Source organism: Artibeus jamaicensis, unplaced genomic scaffold (genome assembly GCF_021234435.1).
Source record: "Artibeus jamaicensis isolate MK-2021 breed Jamaican fruit bat unplaced genomic scaffold, CSHL_Jam_final scaffold_833, whole genome shotgun sequence".
Taxonomy (NCBI): Eukaryota; Metazoa; Chordata; class Mammalia; order Chiroptera; family Phyllostomidae; genus Artibeus; species Artibeus jamaicensis.
The window spans coordinates 17,858,625-17,877,790 of NW_026522056.1; the positions used below are offsets into that span (position 1 = coordinate 17,858,625).

The 19,166-nt window shown below is 38.2% G+C and overlaps 1 protein-coding gene across 2 annotated transcripts in view; it reads right to left on the reverse strand.

Moving 5' to 3' along the window:
• The window catches only part of MSR1 (macrophage scavenger receptor 1), a 66,475-nt gene that overhangs the window by 22,753 nt on the left and 24,556 nt on the right, over window positions 1-19,166 (reverse strand). The window contains exons 6-9 of one of the 2 annotated variants that reach the window (XM_037128767.2): window positions 15,931-16,011; window positions 10,685-10,774; window positions 6,695-6,748; window positions 3,266-4,570 (exon numbers count right to left, since the gene is read on the reverse strand). In XM_037128767.2, the coding sequence (XP_036984662.2) occupies window positions 4,569-4,570; window positions 6,695-6,748; window positions 10,685-10,774; window positions 15,931-16,011 (227 nt within the window). In that variant the 3' untranslated portion in view covers window positions 3,266-4,568. Of the gene's footprint in view, window positions 1-3,265; window positions 4,571-6,694; window positions 6,749-10,684; window positions 10,775-15,930; window positions 16,012-19,166 lie in introns of those variants that run through there. The other variant, XM_037128766.2, reaches the window with a different exon arrangement.

Here is a 19,166-nt window from a genome sequence, read left to right on the forward strand (position 1 = left end):
TGTAAACCAATAGATTCTGTTTCTTCAATAAGCTAATTATCATTGTTTTCTACTTTTAAAAATTCTTACAAATATGTACATTGGACTATTTGACAAAGAACATTAGGGGTGATTCTGTTTGCCATTAATCTCATTGTCATTAGTTACTTACTGTCTACTTAAACTACATTATTCTGGCAATTTTTATTTTATAAAACACCATAGTGCAAAAGAACATCCCTGAAATGTGAAAACACAACATTGGCAAGAAACAAATAAAATTGAATTTGTTCTTATAACTATAAAAACACCAGAATGTTTTTGATTCATTTCTGGTATAATCTGGGCTCTCTCTGAGAACAAAAGGATGGGACTCCAGGCAGAGACAACCGAGGCAGGATCTTTCACAGAACTTTGGAATAACTTTGGCCTTGGGCTGCTGAGGCTGAGACATGAGACTGCCCACCCACACTGAGATAAGTGTACTCCACAAATTCATGTTTTCAAATTCTACCCGCCAATATGACTACATTTATAGAGCCGCTAAAGAGATAATTAAAGTTAGATGAGGTTGTAAGGTGGAGTCCTAATCAGATAGGACTGGTGTCCTGACAACATTTTGATCCTGGACTTCCAGCCTCTGGAACTGTCAGAAAATAAATTTCTATAATTTAATCTACCCGGTCAGTGTTATTCTGCTTTGGCAACACTAGCAAACTAATATACTTCTCCTTTTTTCAGTTTGCTTTGATTATTTTCAAATGAAATGAGAACTAGAGTACCTCAACGGGTATCAACTTGAAAATGTAAGCTTTTCCTTGAACTTGTACATGAGAATTAACCAACCACACCTGCTTTGTTGTCATCTGAACATGTTAAAAACCTCTCTTTAACAAAAATAATCACTTTGTCACTGAAACACCTACTTTAAAGGGTTAGAAGACTCTTATTGTAAAATTGCAAAAGCATTTAAGGACCTATGAGATCCTTCCCAGTGGTTCTGGTGGGAACCGTGCTTTGAGAGTATCTGGGATGAGCGCTGACCAGGACGAGCGCTGGAGTCTCTGTTGCAATGTGCAAGATATCTCTGTCATGCACACACAATGAGGGAACATATCTATGGTGTTCGTGGGACACAGTGTGTTTTTAGCACACAACTACTGGGCTTCTCTAAAGCTTGAAACATGACCTAACCGTCCAGAATGAGCAGCAGTTCTCTGAGTCACCAGGAGCTGGCACCACTCAAGCACACTCTGCTGGCTGGCACTACTGAGAAAGTGAGGAGGTAAAAAAGAGACACAATACAGCGTATACATCCACGCAGCCGAACTGTTCTGAGAAACGTTCAACGTGAGCCAGTTACTGAAACAAAGCCAGCAGAGTAGCAGGTAGCTCCTTCCTTCCCCCGCACTTAAGTAGCTCTCATTACCGATAATGGAAACCTTGTGAGCATTACAGGGAGACTATACTTCTCAATAATATTCATCAGGGCAGAGACTGGAGGCAATAGACAGGGGGTATGTGAAGGCAGAAACACAAACAAAGAAAGGTGAACTGACAATGCTTTTTGGAATTGGACCTAATGGGAGTCTTGCTGAACAAATTTTTATCTCCTTTGGATCTTCAAATTTTTAGGCCCATCCTAGAAAACCAAATTGTTCATGAAAAATCTTTCTCTATTCCTTCCTCCTCTCTCCATATCCTTCCATACTGTGTATTTGTGTGTTTTACATAAAAATATGCAGGACCAATGTGGGACTGTTGAATGGAGTCATAGTTACAAAGAGAAACTTCGGGAAAGGAAACACCTGGCTTGGAGTTTCTGCTCTTCCACTTCTTAGCAGCAAAGCCGCAGTTCCTAATCTATAAAATGAGAACTTTAATAGAACTTACCTCAGAGACTCTTCTGAGGATTAAATGAGATAATGCATCGAAAGCCCCTGGCACACAGCAGATGTTCCCTAAATGTTCTTTATTATAATTATGTAGTGATGGCAGGAGAAGGCTTTGCGTTGGTCAATTGAATGATTTGAGAAAGATCAAAATTCATTGATTATTTAGCTGCATCCTCATTAGACATCAAGGGAATGACAAATTGATTGTTCATATCACTATATGAGTTTCGAGATAAGATACTGTAAAGGCACATCCTAGTTACAGTACCATGGGCTTGAGAAAAGTACAGCAAAACATACCAACAATCCACACATTAGTAACACATATGTTTGCAACATAGCTTCTTACAGTGTGTAATTGTGTGGCAGGAATTCTTTTGCTCTAGTGAAACACTTACCCTTCCAAGTTAGGCTGAGAACACAGAAGACAAACCATGCGACTGGCATTAGAGCTGGGCTCCGATTTGCTTTCTTTTCATTATACATGATTAATGTTGGTATAATTTGTGCATTTAAGCTTGGTGTTCAGCATCTATTTTTGTCTAAAAAGAGAAGCCCTTTTTCCCTAATTTGGAAAGTAAAGGTTAGCATTTCACATACTTAAGAATCCGTTTGTAGCCTGGGGTGGTCAGATAACTTGTGAATAGATCCCCCTGGAATTGTCTCCCAGGATCTCTGGGATGTGAGCCATTCTGTGGCCAATGTGGACCAAGGCCTGCTGGCCAGTGAGTGAAAGGAGGTCAGGCTTTGCCTGCGAGCTGGACAGGAAGTTGGGTAGGAAGTCACGCCCAATGAAACCATGAACAAAGAGATCCAGTGAGTCTCCAGACATTTCCATTAACTGGATAGTCAGCATTGCCAGTTTGCTAATATTTGGGAATACTGACAACTGGCTGATTCCTCCCCACACCTTCCTTTTTCTTCCTGGAAACCTGGGTGTCACACAGTCCCGCATGGACTCAGAGTCCCACTGACAATCTGAATTTATCTCAGTGCTGCTGCAGCTTTCTTATCAGCAGTGTCTTGGGGTCATGCTTTGTTTTTCAGCACCTGGACTCTTGTTTTATTAGCCTGACATTTTTTTTCTGACCTCTGTAGACAGCTTCTGGCCTCTGGTATGCACTCTCGTTAGTTGGTGTTCTTATTTATAATTTATGCTCTTCGGCTTGGCTCAAGCTCCTTGATTTGTGATCTGGACACACTTGCATTGTTCTATCAATGCAAAACCTTATTGTCTAGATTCAAGAATATCTGTTTTTGTCTATGACATTTATTTGGCTTCTTAAATTTACACTCTGCTTTCACTCCTTCCAGTTACAGGTTTGAAATGTCTGTGATCCAGCAATGAGGAAGAGCGGTTCCAGTTCAGAGAGAAAACTGTGAGCCATAACTTACATATTTAAAGCAGTTTATGATTTCACAGAGCATCTTTACACACAGCATCTTATGTGATCCTCACAACAACCCTGTGAGGTAGGTGTTAAATGTCCATCGCACAGGGAGGGGAATGGAAGTGGAGAGAGAAACAGGTGCACTACTTAGAATTCTACAAGACCCGGGCTCTGTGTTTAAACCTTGAAGGAAGGAGGAGCTGTGAAAATATGATCTGTTACTAGAGAATATTCAAAAAACACATTTCCTATTCTTTTTTTTGTTTTTTAGTCTGCTGCTTTCTTCACTCATAAAATATCTCCAGTTCTACTGAAATATTTATTTTTCTTCAGGATCTGTTCTGGGTTATTTGTAGAACAAAATACAAAAAGTTTTTCAGAATAAAAAATTATTGGTATTATTTTTTCATCATCAAAAATTCTTGCTTGAAATAGGTCAGGCAATTTTTAAAAAGTTTTGTTTTTGATTTCAATGTATTGAATGAACTATTCAAGTTCCAATTTACCTCACTATAAAACTTGAAAAAAAATGCTGTAATTTGGGGACTAAGAAAACACAAAGGTAAATTGATCAAATCAAATCAATTTAAACTTTTAATATTCAATGGAATTTAAAAATCTTGACCCCCTCTAAACATCTATAGAGCCCTATTCTTTTTCCAATATAGCTTTGCTGTTTTGTATAATACAATTGGCTCTCTAAAGCAAGACACAATGGCTATATTATTGGTTGTAAAGTCAAACTCCAGGGGTACAAGATGAATACATGTTGAATGAATGAATGAATGAACGGCTTTTATTTTATGTTATCCTGATCACTGGGTGAGAAGAGTATTTTTAAATGAAAAGAACCCACATCTAGTCAGTACCCACCAGATTTTTCGTAGAACCCAATGGGTTAAATAGGTGCAGCAAGCACCAGATGAGGGGGTGACAGAGGACTCTGGCTTGGCTCCAAGGGCTGGCTAAAACAACATGCCAGTCAGTGCAATGGGACCAGTCCCAGTCAGGGATATTGGGGGATGGTAGCAATGGTGGGAGACTGGAGTGGGGAGAGGTATGAGCATGAGAACAGAGGCCAAAACAGCACCCAGGCCTAGGAGAGGAAGCCACTGCAGAAGCCGGGTACCACACAGGAACCAAGGTCGTTTGGAGGAGCCACAAAGGGGTCATGGAGTCAGCTGTACTGATGACTTGTCCAGAGGTGAAGGGCCTTTTAATGAGATGGTAGCAGAGGGTGTCCCACCCAACCCACCTCATCTTAGAAGGGCCCTGCCCCGGCAGGATCAGGGAGTGGCACCGGTCCTGACACACATAAAAGAGGAAATCAACTGTTACTCGCATTACATTTAAATTAAGCCTGAAAACGTATATAAAAGAATGTCTATTAAAATGATTCCATACAAATGTGTGTATACCAGAATTAAAGATGTGGGGAGTCAGGCACTTTCATAGGGAATCAACTGATACAATTTTTTAGGAGCCATTTGCAAGTATCCTTCAAATTGTCAAATGCATGTTATTTTTGAATTATTGATTCTACTTCTAGAAAATTCTCTATCAAAAATAGTCCCACAAGATCATGTATAAGAATGTGCAATGTAGCATTGTTTATTAAAGCCAAATCAAAGCAAGCAAAAATTTTCTAATGCTCATGACTAGTGGGTTGAATGATATATTATGGTAATCACAGTATCACTGTGTAATGAAATAATGGATAGCCCCTGAGGAAAAAGATAGAGTCATGTATTGACACGGGCAGGTGACTGGCATGTTAAATAAGTAAGGCAAAACATACTGAACAGATGTTTGTGTATACAATTCTTTCTCTCTTTTTGAAACTCAGAGTTATGCATACTCCATGGAGTCCGGAGGCTATGTGTACGCGTACACAGAAATATCCCTCTCAGTGCTTTCTCAGAGAAAGAATGCACATAGACCTCAAATAGCCATGAAAATATCTGTAATTGAAAACATTTCTGAACACATCTGAAAAAAATGTTCAAAGCCTTTGATAACCTCAGGCGACAGAAGACTGTGTGTTCAGTTTACAGACTACAAAATAAAGAAGTCCTGTATTTGCCAAGATGAGACAGACTCAAAGTTCAGTAGCTCAGAAAAAGTCTCAGGAAAGAAAGAAGAGGCAATAAAGAAGAACCAAAGATAGAGTGATAAAGATGGAGAAAAACATGAAGCTAGGGGAGAGTTATACAAGGAACGCACTGAAAATAAATGGAGTAATGAGGAGAAGGGGAAGAAGTGGGGAAAAGTACACAGTAGACAAAGGTAATCAAAGGAGAAAGATATACTAATGTTTCTATTATCTTAATATAAGAACAACACGAATAATCACTGAGAAACACTAAAGCACCTTGAGGAGACACACAATACTCAGTGTTATTTAGTTCAAGGGCAAACATCAACAATGCAATGAATATGGGAAATGTCATGTGGTTAGACCATACTTGGATGCCTGGCGTTCTCGATGGTGACCCCTACATTGTCTAAAGGTGGTACTTATATACAGTATTAAGATAAAATAATTGCTTTTGTTAATGCAGAGAAATTAGTACTATATTTTAAAAATAATAACTATACTGGAAAACTGCTAGATTTTTGGTATATTAAAGGATTTGCCATAATCTATCTAAAACAGACCCTTCACGGGTAATCACACGTAGCTCCTATTGAGAATACAAGAGGGGAATACTTTAATCTGAGAAAGCAAGTAGGGAATCTTTATTCCTTCTCATGATCCTTTCATTTTATCTGTGTAGATTCAACCAAGACGCAATGATTGCCTTGTGGCATGGCATTCTGAAGACATCACATTTAGTATTCAGTTCTTAAGGCCTGATTTAAGGATTCTGCACATTGCAATGTGAGGTTAACTCTCCCCCGAGCAGAGAGCCCTTTTGTGAAATCTGTTCTGTTGCAGTTTTAAGAGACTTGGATATACAGTAGCACTCTTCAAGTTTTTAGGAAACTAAAACAAAGCACAAAACCCAGCCATCTCAGCATTAGCCTGGCAGCATTCTTAGATTGTCCGGATTCCTGTCCGGAACATTTTGGTGAGCTCCGTTAATAGGCAAGGAGGCGGTAATTGTTTCTATTCATAAGCTCAATTTTCCTTCAGATGGAAATTGGCTTGAAAATTGAACAATTTTTTTAAGTGGAGTTTTTAGAAAATTGTGCTCATCACAAAAACAAGATACAAATGAGTAATGAGAATCAGAGTTGTATAATTTTGATCTATTTGTTTTACTCCAATTGACATACTTGCAGAAAACTAGGGCTGACTTCCACAGAATCTATATGGATCAGTGCTCAAGTTCTTTCTCAACATCTGCCTCAGGCCCGGACACCACTGTCTGAGCTCGTTTATTGCCAAGGTGCACACACACAGAAAACAAGAAACTATATACTTACATGACATGCTTCTACTCCCCTTTTCCCCCTTCTGGCCTTTCTGTCCAGGATTTCCTTGGGGGGAAATAAGCAAAAAAAAGGAAACATTTTTAAATAGGGCAATTCACAATGCTTGCTTTAAATGGAAACAGAACAGCACAAAGTAATCTAGAATATCAGTTGATAACAACCTACAGAAACTCAAAATAATAATAATGTTGATAATCATTATTATGATGTTAAATGTTATTACTATATCATGTTGGAAACGCCATTACAAACCTGTCACTGTTCTGGGTAGATCCTTTACAAACGTTATTTTAAATTAAGTACAAGGGCATTAAATGTCCCATTTTCCTAAAAGCAGACAAAACGAAGATGCAGTTAACTTGGTTTGGGTTTACTCATTCTTTTCTTTCCCTCTTCCTCTCTACCCCAAAAATCCTTGCGTCTGCCATCTCAATCTGAACTGTGTTTTTCTATCCCCATTACAATTTATCTACCTTGCTTTCCACTGCCTTAGAGGGGTGCGTCCCAAGCCTGGGCTGTCAAAGAATTTCTGAGCATGCAATCCCTGACCTATTGAATCCAAAACACTGGGTGTCAAGCCCAGTAAGCTGTAGGTGATTTTGGTGCTGGCAAGTAGTTAGAGAACCATAGACCTAAAGAAATTCTCTGCATCTCTTAGGCTAGTACTGACACTATAACACATCTTGCTAGACAGAATGAATCACTCTCTGCTCTCTACTCTCATAGCATCTGGTCCTGCTTCCTAAATGCTTATTACGTACCACATGACATTAGAGCTAAGTGCTTCTGCATTTTTCTGTCATCTGATCTTGAGGGCAGCGGCTGAGCTATATTTATCTCTAGCACACAGTGAACTCTCATGAAACTGTGTTGACTGGGTGAATGAATGAAGGAAGACATGCCCTCCCAAGTATTCAGGCTATTGGGCATTTGTGGAACTCTAGGAGTTTGAGAGTAGAAAATTGTCTAAAACTTGTATAAGCTCTAGCTAATACCTAACATGGATAGACATTTTGCTTTGTGATAAAAAAAGGAATAAATCAGCAAAATAAATTAAAAAACAAGCTGTTAATCCAAAATACAAAAAAATAAAACTCAAACTGTTTGAAGCACTGAAGATATCTATTGATTACTGATAGTCCATCATGATATTCATTTAGAAAGGTAATCATTATGATTTAATGTAAGTAGGAAGTTACAAATAAATTGTTCCAGAAGTAGTCCCAAACAAAATCTTATCAGATTTGATTTTTATGGAAATTCTAAAAAAATGGGTTCCCTTATTAGCATTGTTTTATAGATAAGAAAACTAAGGCACAGAGCGGCTAACTATGTCGTGAGGGAGAATTCAGAGATAGGATTCAAATTCGTACCGTGCTGTCTCTGATAAATGCAAATAACTGTACACTATCCCTGTATTTCCTAAGAGGGCAAAGAGAATATTACACATGAAAGAACTGTGTGCCCCCATTAAATTCAAGGTCAAGCCACTTTGTTTAATGCCCCAAAATGACAAGCCTAAAATTAAGATCCTTCACATAAACTTTACAGACTCATCTCTCTGATTGAACTTTAGAAGAGAGATCGTTGTGAGGAATTGCCTTGAAGAGAACCCCCCGGGTGGGGGGGCCGCTTGTCTTGCATCCTCATTGCGAGCCCCGAGTGCGAGGCCACGCAGGCCTGCAGTACATGAGGGTAAGCTGCTGCTCGTTAATCGGACGGGTTGTGTACGATGATGTGGCTCATGTGAGGTTTATTTCTAACTTCTCCCTTCACCCCTTAGAGAGAAAAGTTGTTGAAAAGTTGTGTAAAATAGGCCGTTGGGAGATAGCTAGGCCTTCTTAACATTCCTAAAGTTCTGCCTCATTCCCCCTTTTTGTTTAGACTTTCTAGAAAGACAAATGAAGACGACCGTACTTGAACAACAATAAAAAAATGAAAAAGACAAATTAGTAACTCTGATTTACTTATAGTTCACAGTGTTATTCATTTGTAGAGTTAATCATTCTGATTTAATGTAAATAGGAAGTTACAAATAAACTACACCAGAAAGAACCCCAAACAAAATCTTACCATGAGTTGCCAGAGACAGTAAATGAGTAGCTATTTGACATAGATTGTAGACTTTAAACTTAGAATAGGGATAAAATACATGTTTTCCCATTTTGCAGAATTATTTTTATCTTAGAATCTATAAGTAGCTTTGCAATTTTGTCAAATTCAAGGTTTTCAACTATATTTATTGATTGAACACAAATTGCCCAAATAGGAAATTCCATAATTCCTGAGTGATGCAGATAATTTCCAAAAAATTAATTAAATGGATAAACATTTCTTCCCATGCTGTGAAAAAGGCCTGTTGAATGCTGGACGGTTTTGGAGATGGCTGGTGCATCCAGCCATCTCCAAAAAGCATTCAGTTCTGGTGATCAGGTATCTGATGGAGACTGAGTGTACGTTGGTCATTTCTGGCTAGCTGATTTTTCTCTAAGCCTAATTGCCATTGACACAGTCCGTAAACACTGATACTGTCAAAAAAAAACTTTGACATATCTATTAGAATTGCTAAAATCCAAAACAGTAACACAGTCAAATGCCAGAGGATGCGGAGTAATAGGAGTTCTCATTCATTTTTGGCGGGAAGGCAAAATGGTATAGCCAGTTCGAAGGCAGTTTGACAGCTTATCTTATAAAGCTGCCACAGGTCTACCAGGCAATCCAACCATCATATTTCTAGGTACATGCATGTCCACACAAAGATATGCAGATGAATGCCTAAAGCAGCTTTATTCATGATTGCCAAAACTTGGAAGTGACTAAGATGCCGCACAACAGGTAAATGGATAAATGAACTATAGTACATGCACCTAACAGAATATACTGAGCATTAAAAAGAAATGAGCTATTAGGCCATAAAAAGATATGCAGAACCTTAAATTGCATTCACTTAAATTGCTCAGTGAAATAAGCCACTCTGACAAGATTATACATAGTATGACTCCAGTTATATGAGATTCTGGAAAAGACAAAAGTATAAAGACAGCACAAAGATCAGTGGTTGATGGAGTCAGCAGGGGAGGGGCAGGGGTGACGATGAGCAAGTGGAACAGACCACAGGGGACGTTTGGGGGCAGAAGAACTACACTGTATGATACATATTATAAGGGTGGATACATGGCATTACACATTTGTCAAAACCCATAGAATAAACATCACCAACAGACCTTAATGTAAACTGTTGACTTTAATGAGTAATAATGTACCAGTGTTGGTTTGGCAATTGCAGCAAATGCATCATACTAATGCAAGGTGTCAATCATAGTGGTAATTGTTTGTGGACAGATGCTATATGGGAAACCTATATTTTCTGTGCAATTTTTCTATGAACCTAAATGATAAATTATGACTATTACCATGGTCATAATTTATTTTGAAATTAGGAAAAAAGCCCTACTCAATTCTAAAATTTCTGTGCAAAGTTCACAATTCAAGTTTAGGCTCCTGTCTGGCATGAGGAATCATCACGCATATAAAGTTTACAGGGCATGAAAAATGTTGATTACAAGTAGTAACATATAACAGCAGGTAGTCTTTCTTGCATAGAAAAGGATTTCAGGTCTACCTGTTTTGCCAACTCTAACCAAAACTGGCCCATTTTGGCTAAAGCATTATTTATACTTTGCTTATTCAGTTTTCTTTGCCAGTCTTTCCACTGTCTTTGTTCTATAACAGATGCCATTTTTCATGGTGATTTATGGTTGATGAAGCTCATAAATTCTGTCTTCTTTCAAAACTATTTTCCTCTGGGACACAGAAACTTTCCTTAGGAGGACAATAATCAGTTTCAAAATGTCTCAGACTACAACACAGACTGCATATAAGTGCTACTATTCAGACTGTGATGATCATTGTTTTTGTCATCTAAGAAGTATGAACTGGTGTTCATATATTCTATAAAGAAAATATACATGATCATAATACCTGGCCTCCCGGACTTCCCTGCTGGTCCTGAGAATCCTCGACTTCCAGGAAAGCCAATCGCTCCCCGATCACCTTTAAGCCCTGGGGGACCTGCATAGTTAGTGAACAGAAACACAGTGGTAATGATTCACTTTTCGTACAGACTTCAGAGTATAATGAAACAATTTGGGTCCACTAATGAATATGATATAGGGGAATCTCCAAATAGAGTAATAATATCTCTCCTAATATTTCATGTGTGCATTGACAGCTGATATAAACTGTAAGTAGAAACACTAGTGTATTTATTACACTGTAGGTTTCCAATAAATGACATTGTTATTACAAATAAAAACATATCAGGGAAAAAGTCCTAGCATTTTAACCAGAAGGCTTATGTCGTCTAGTACCAGAGTATTTACTTTTAAAAATTGGGCCCCTAGATCTGGAATGTGTTGTTCAGTTCTCATGGACTTGTTTTTACATATTCCATTGTAATCCCAAACAACATAGTAACTACACATACACACATACATTTTTGTGCATATATTATATACATATACAAAACCATGGTTCTCAATACTTAAAATAAAAACAGCTTGTTTTTTATACCATAAACTGCTGTAGTGGTTGTGAAAACTGCAAGTAAAAGCAAATTATATTTTCCTGTGGAATAAAATATTCTATTCTGAAGTCCAGTAGTTTGAAATAAATTATTGTAAAAATGTCATTTTAGGTGTCATTATTAGTTCCCAGAAATCCAATTTTCAGTTAACCCCTTGGGAAACACATTATGAAAAACTGATTATACATCTTTTGCCAATGCCAGTCTTTTAATATGTTACCATTAGGTTGAAGTTCCAGAAGGTAGGCTTTATGGCTTAGATATATTTAAGTCATTAACAGTATTTTCTTAAGGTTCATTCATACAAACACCTAAATTTGAGCTAACTCTTCTCTAAGAGATATTCAATTTAAGAAGTACATTATTCTAAAGAGTTAAGAAATTAAGAATATCTTTGGATCCAATCTTTGGATTCTAGCAGATAGTAAACAGATATCCAAAGCAATGAATTGATAAATTATGTTTAGAAATACTAGTAAAGTCAGGACATCTCCATTTAGCTACTTGATATATGCTATTTTGTATAGGTATAGATATGTATAAATGTATATATGTATGTACATATGCATGTATATATAGTTGTACATACTTTGTAGTATATATTAGCTGAACTTCACAGCATACAGCCAAATAATGACCTAACATTTGTCAGCCTGGTTCTCACAACAGGCTGACAGGTTAATATTTACACCTTTCTTCATTATCCAAGCAAGGCAGGTAGACCTTTGTCCTGGCAATTCTTATTTACAAATAAAAAACACTGAGTCTGAACTTGCTTATTTCTTTATCTTAGAACATTCTCCACTTATAGGTGCCACTTATTTTTACCATTTTCTCCATTAATGCAAGAAAGATATATTGAGCAAGCATATTGTTTCAGCCCGTGCACAGTCCTGGAGTTACAAGGGTACTTATCCAAATATGTCTTCCAGTGTGGAGACAGATGGTAAGAAAGTTAACGAATAAATGTAGAAGGTAATTATGGTGATTAAAACTTTAGAAGAACAAAGAAATGTAACAGAATACCTCGGGGGATCAGAAAGAGGCTCTTCAATGGTGGATCAATGAGTACATTCAGAATACGGCTGTCTGACCATGGCTTATATCACATTTTTAATAGGTGAATAAAGAGTCTACAAATGAAGTACTGTGATACTAGAAATTAATCAACTATTAGACCATTCTTATGGCAGATGTTTAAGCAGACTCTATGTAATACGTAGAGTTATGTGAATAGTTTGTTTAGCACTGTTTGGAAACATGGCCCCTAAATATAAGCACCACCCTTGAATTATATTCCATGAGACCAGATTCTCTGAGCCTTTCAGATGACAATTAGCTGATTTTCTGCAATGACCTGTGTCTGGGGAACGGTCTGGTCCCTGATTCTGATCCACAGGAAACACAAACACATTGCACACAGAATCTCAGGTGTGAAGCCTCTTAGGGCTTCAAGGGGTCTTATGCATCATCCAATTCAAATTTGTCATTTTATAGAGGCAGGAACAGAAGATGAGCTGTCCAGCCACCTCGGAAAGGCTGGTCTGATCATTATTGACATGTCCTGGATGCCCAGCTCTGCATGCAGGCTTCTTTCTGGGGTCTGGCAGACTGAGTACGAACAGGGACTCTGCAGTCCTGTCCCTCTGGGTTCAAATTCTGACACTGCCACTTACCAGCTGCGGCTTGATCTTGGCCAAGCCACTTAACCTCCCTGCGCATCTGTAAAATGGTGTGTTATTTGTCCCTGTCCCATAAGTTTGATGTGATAAGTAAAAGAGCTAATTAATGTAAAACACTTAGAAAAAAGGTGCCTCCCATATGACAAATGCTTTGTGTTGGTTCTCCTCCTCCACCTCTCCTCCTCCTCCTGTATAGAATATAATCGTTATTTCCACCTGCTCTTGGCGAGAGGCACTACATTAGGTTCATTTAACAATATGTACATAGTTAACGGTGACGTTTTAGGATTTGCTGGCACGGCACCCCTCACTCAGATGTGTGTTTTAGCAAGCCCTGCCACGGAGGAAGCCAGAGGAGCGGTCTCTCTAGGTCAGCCTGGGAGTGGGGGTGGGATGGGATGAAGACATGCGTGAATGTGAGGACTACTAAAATACAGTTCCCGCACTCCACTATCCACGGTTATGATAGAGTTTAGTTCTTCTCCGGAGACCTGATTCCTATGGTGGAAAACTCAAGCTAAGTAAGAAAAGTTAACAGCACCAGTGGATGGTGAAAATTTTGCAATCAAAGGGGTCTTTGGTTCACTCTCAGGGAAACTTATGAAGGTGGTACCTTCTGTGTGTACAGGTCAGGCTACCCTGTGATGCCACAGTGGGCAAAACCGTCCACGAAGGCCTACAGGCAACAAAAGTACAACAGGAACTAAGAGGGTATTCTTCAGAGCATTTCCGTTATGGTGGAACAACCCTAAAAGGGGTCCCCAAAGGATCTCAGATGAGATCAAGAGTCCTCGATGATGACATTCACCCCCCCTTATAAAATTACTTATTGTACTGTAAGCTCTGTGAAGGCAGAAATTCTGCATTTCTGTGCATGGAATCCACAGAGCCGTGTAGAGCTCCAGGCACAGGGAAAGTGCTCAGTTAACATTCTTTCAAGTAAAAGGCAATAGGTCATTTTCCCTGGCATAATTCCAAGGAAATGACACTCTGAAATAAATTTCTGATATATTACTTTGAGGTAAAGCATACTTTAGCATAATATGTACCTTGTACATGAGTAACAATTGTGATGGCATTGATTATTTAAGACCACTAGGATAACCACTTAAGTTTCTCAGATTTTCATATTATCATCATGATTCTAAATGACTTTGACTTTACCACACTGAGCTTAGAGGGTTTAATTAGATGTATAGGTGGGGTTTTAGTGAATTTGCTCAAATCAGGAAGTAAAAGTATCATGACAGTCCACCAAATACCCATGACTTCCTTATTCCAGTTCTAAGGATGGGGCATTTGGGCAATTCGGCAGGGAGTGGAATGGAATGCAGCCATTAAGTAGGAAGAATCCACTGGGATTCCTGAAAACTTGAATAATTTTGCTGCAGTGCACCAAACCAAAGGGTGACCTGTTCATCTAAAAGAGTCAACTTATCACTCCCACAAATAAAATCTTCCTTTTACCAGGGCCTTTTATGAGGGCCTGCTTGTGTAAATGAGTGGTGCCCACAGCAACGGACTAAACCCTCACTACAAGAATCAAAGCAGCTTTACAATGGCACCTATATGGTATTAACTATAAAGCTAAAGCTTTTAAACCCCTCTTTATATGTCATACATCCATAGTTCAGAAACAGCTGCCAAAGATGCTCCCAGGTGAAGCTTTGCGTGGTGGGTTGAAGCCCAGTCTGGACTTTCATGGCTGAATTATGAAGCGTTGACCATGCACTTGGTAATGGAGGAGCTGATGACCTGTGACAATAGCAGGCCTGGCAGCTGACATAATACTGGTTACTTCAGCTGCTGATGACATTAGCGCACCATTATTAACATCTGCTGAATGCTCGTCAATTAGAAAGACTTTTCTCAATCAAGATTCTTACCTGGCAGTGCTTTCAAAGACCCACAAAATGTATATATAAATATACATATACTCATTTTTTCTTTATAATAATTTTTTCAACTTTTAAATGTAAACTTGATGTATTGGTTTTTAAAACACAATTATACAAAGGTCAGGCAGTTGTAAAATTCATGCTTTTCATTTCTAAAAATTATTTTTCTGATGTAATCTGGGCTAGTCAATACATTGATCAGAAAGAAGAACATTTTATGTAATCAAAAGACAAAAACCTAAGATAAAGTACTTGGTGTTTAGACAATTTTGTCAGCAACAACCATTCCAGTTGTAATTAGACCATGCAATATTCTCCCTGCTTGCAAAAAAGCATGTGGGGTATTTGATTCCTAGCCAAAAAGAACACGGCAATCATGTCATTGTTGTCTTCTTAATTTTTACAAGAGCAAAGAAAGTTTTTGCTCTTTCTCTTTTTCTGCCTTCTATTATCTTCTTTCAAAATATTGCTTTCAAGATTACACCACAAACAGGGAAAATAATTGGAAACGATTTTGCTCTAAGTAAAAATACAATGTCTGACAACGAAGGTGAAAGTCAACTGCATTCTAATCAGCCTTCACATTTGGATTTTGTAGGTTTAGGAAAATTCCACTTAAGGACTATAGAAGGAATCTAATCCAGTTTGCCTTTGACTTATATTAACACATAATTTTTGCTTCTTAAAAACCAGATTCCTTGCAAACATATTCAACGTGAAGACGGTTGTCATAGTCTCCTCCATGTGTGATGTAAAGCTAGATGGTGCCTTATACTGACTGCTGTCCGTGATGTGGACAGCACTCCTCCCTAGATTTATGTGCTTTGTGAACAGCCCCATGCGGTTGCTCTGGCTAAAGCCTGCAATTTCCTCCAGGGTCAGCACTTCTGTTCAGTACGTTAGAGTGATTAGTCTGCTGGGATGGGTAATACGTCCCTTGATGCACACACACTTCCCACAGGGAAATAAATGGCTCTTGCCCCTGCACGCATACACAGATGGGTCTTACTCATGCCCTGTAGTGCATGAGTAAGTTTGAGTCACCAGTTCTCAGTACCATACCCATTGGGCCTGGACTGCCTCGTGGGCCAGCTTCTCCGGGGATACCTCGATCTCCTTTTTCACCTGGGGGTCCAGGGGGACCTTTAAAAAATAAATTACAATTACTGATCATAGTTTGAAAGCACAGGTAGAATGGATCTGTAGACAACAGTATAACTAAAGTCAAAGCCTTTTCTTTGTTACATAATAATGCAGAATAAGTAAGACTGACCTTTCCCAACAGAGGTATACCCTGCTATGGAGCAGTGCAATGCCGTATACTCACAAGGGTTACACAGCCCTAAAGTAGACAACCTAATTGTGTACACATATATATGTGTGCCTAGCACTTTTCTGGGTTCTCAGAACCAGGGGACAGAGACGAGACACTGAGTCAAAATCGGCACAAACCCATGTCAGCATTGTGCACGCACTGGACAGATTTTACTATATTGAGTCCATGCTGTGTGCAAAATGTAAAAGTAAAAACACACAACTCGTGAGTGATGCCCTCAAGGGAAACTAAGCCACACATAGCAGATGACCAAAACACTAGAGCTGAAAGTGACAAACTCAAACATTTGTTAGGTTCAAATCAGCATGAGTTGCAATGTGAAAAGACTTCATTGAGGGAGTGGGATTTGAAGGGCACTTCAAATATTGAAGAGAATGAGATGAAAGAGAATTCTGGGTAAGTGGGAGAAATGCAGGGAATAGAAAACAGGTGAAAATAAGTAAAGGAATCCTATTTCAAGTAAAATATTAAGTAGGATTCCTACTTAATATTTTACAGATATAGATATTCTAAAATAAGTTGGAAGGGTTACAGGGAAAATTTTGACTACTTGGCCTCACAGTTTCCCAGGTGTCTCTTAGTACTGAGTTAGATCAACACTGACTCAGTCATTTGAATTTTATGTGCCCAGCAAAACAGATACGTGATCTGTGATCACTTCTTTAGAATGATGGTACTGAGCATGTCTTTAGAACCTCAAGGCGTCCTACTAGAATTCTCTCTTCTACACAGAGTACACAGAGCAGGCATTATTCTCTACATTTACAGCAAACAATTTTCTTTTCAGCTCCAAAAGGAAGAAACAAACTCGAATGTATCATAGAATCATTGAATAGCGATGTTTTAAAAGAGACATTTTCAATTGCTATGGCTCAGCTGCCTACACAGCCCAAGGACAACACACAACTATATTTAGTGTCGCTGGTTAGAGCTATTTGTTCACAAACTTTAACTACATTGGGAGATACAACAACTGAAGAATTCTAACAGGTAACCACATAAATAGGTAAAGATTGTCTCGTGAGTAAGTAAAATCAATCCATTTTCTGATTCTTTGGAAGTCTTTGTCCTTCCTTCTCTCTATTCTTCTGACCTGTTCCATTTTTTTAAGGTCTGACTTGGGTTTTTAGAACATTCCTTGCATGGTTACTCAGTGTCTAAGATATCATTGTTCTTCTCAATGGCACATTGTCTGTTTATCTGCAAATGCAACATTGGACAGCAGTGCTTGGTTGTGTTTTCATTGCAAAAACAACTCTACTTATTATAGGAAATATAAAAGCCTAGAAAAGATGTGAGAAAGATATAGTTAATAATGCTATCATCTTAAGAGAACCACATACATTTTCCTGGGTTTGTGTTTGTTATTTGCTATTGCACAATTTTTCACATAACCATCATGTAAACTATATATTCCTGGGTATTAAGTAATTAACTAGCAAATTCTCCTAAGCTATAGCTTAATGTTAGAAACACTCATTGAGGTGGTGCACAAGAAATGTGGTTCTACATCAGTGGGAATCTGTGTGCATCTCCTGTTCTATGTAGAAGGCTCTTCCCAACAAAGGGAGTTTAACTTCCACACCATGAACACAGCAGTTGACTCTGCAGAGATGAAGGAGGCAGCAGGCAAGGCAGAAAGGCTCAATTTGCAGCCTGAGTTTTGCTGAGCAAATTGAAGGGAAGCAAATTCACAGTATCCAAGGATGGTGGGGTTTTGTTTTTTTGTTTGTTTGTTTGTTTGTTTGTTTAAGTAGACAGTCAAAAACTTTGATTTAGTCATTCAAGCTCTAAAGCAAGACACAGGCATTCCACGAAAAACTAGAATGTGTGAGAAGACCCAGAAACCTACAGACTAGATCTAGGTTCTTAGCCTCTAGATTAAGAGTTTTCACCATTTCTTTAGTAAGGAAGAAATAAAACTCATAATCACTAATCATCCTTTCAGTTACTTTGCATGCAACTATATATAGTAACTGTATACAGCTCTGATGTTGGAGCATCAGTTCAATCATAATAAATAAGTGTTATTTTATAAGATCCTGAGTTAAAAATCCCCCTCTGTTTATTTTTGTATAAAAATACTGACCCCAACTGGCAGTTACAAAACAGTCACAAAAATGTAAAATACGGCATAAAGAATATAGTCAACAGCACTGTAATACCTGGGTATAGTTGTCAGGTGGGCACTAAGCTTATTGGACAAGCACTTTATAAGTTACAGAAATGTCTAACGACTATACTGTATTCCTGAAACTAATATAACATTTGATGTCAACTACAACTGAAAAATAAATAAAATTATTTGAAGAATAAGTCAAAAAGAACAAGAACAAAACCCTACCACCAGGTAGGTATCTGACCACCAGAGGAAGGGACCCAGGAAAATGTTTTCTTTAAAGATTCTAATTAGGTGCATTAGACGTTAATTTTTTATTGTTATTTTGTTCTTCATGTAACATTAATCTCAGTTACTATATTCTGTTTCACTTTTAGCCATTGTTATTTATATCTCTTCTACTGCTAAGACCAAAATGTGGGAAGTATCTCAATAAGTGTTTTTAGCATCTTAGATAGTTTGAGCAGATAGAAGTACAGACATAAACCCCTTTTCTGTAGCTTCTCACATAGAACTTTTGAGAACATTGTCAACCTCATACTTTCATGCTACCTCCCAAAACAGCTCTCCTTGCTACCCCTGCTATGGTTACCACGCTTGTCACCCTGCAGCTGGACTATTATAGAATTTCTCCTTAATCTTCTCTGAAAGTATTTTGTCTGTTTCACCCTCTGATTTCCTTCAGTCAGCTTTTTAAAAATCTGTATCTACATCTATCTGATTGATTTGTTGATCTATGTATTACATATCTCCACCTGAACCATAAAGAAATGTAGGAATCTTTCTGCCATGTTGTAGAAACGAGAATCAAAAACTCTAACTTAGGAGACTTAGAGTCCATTG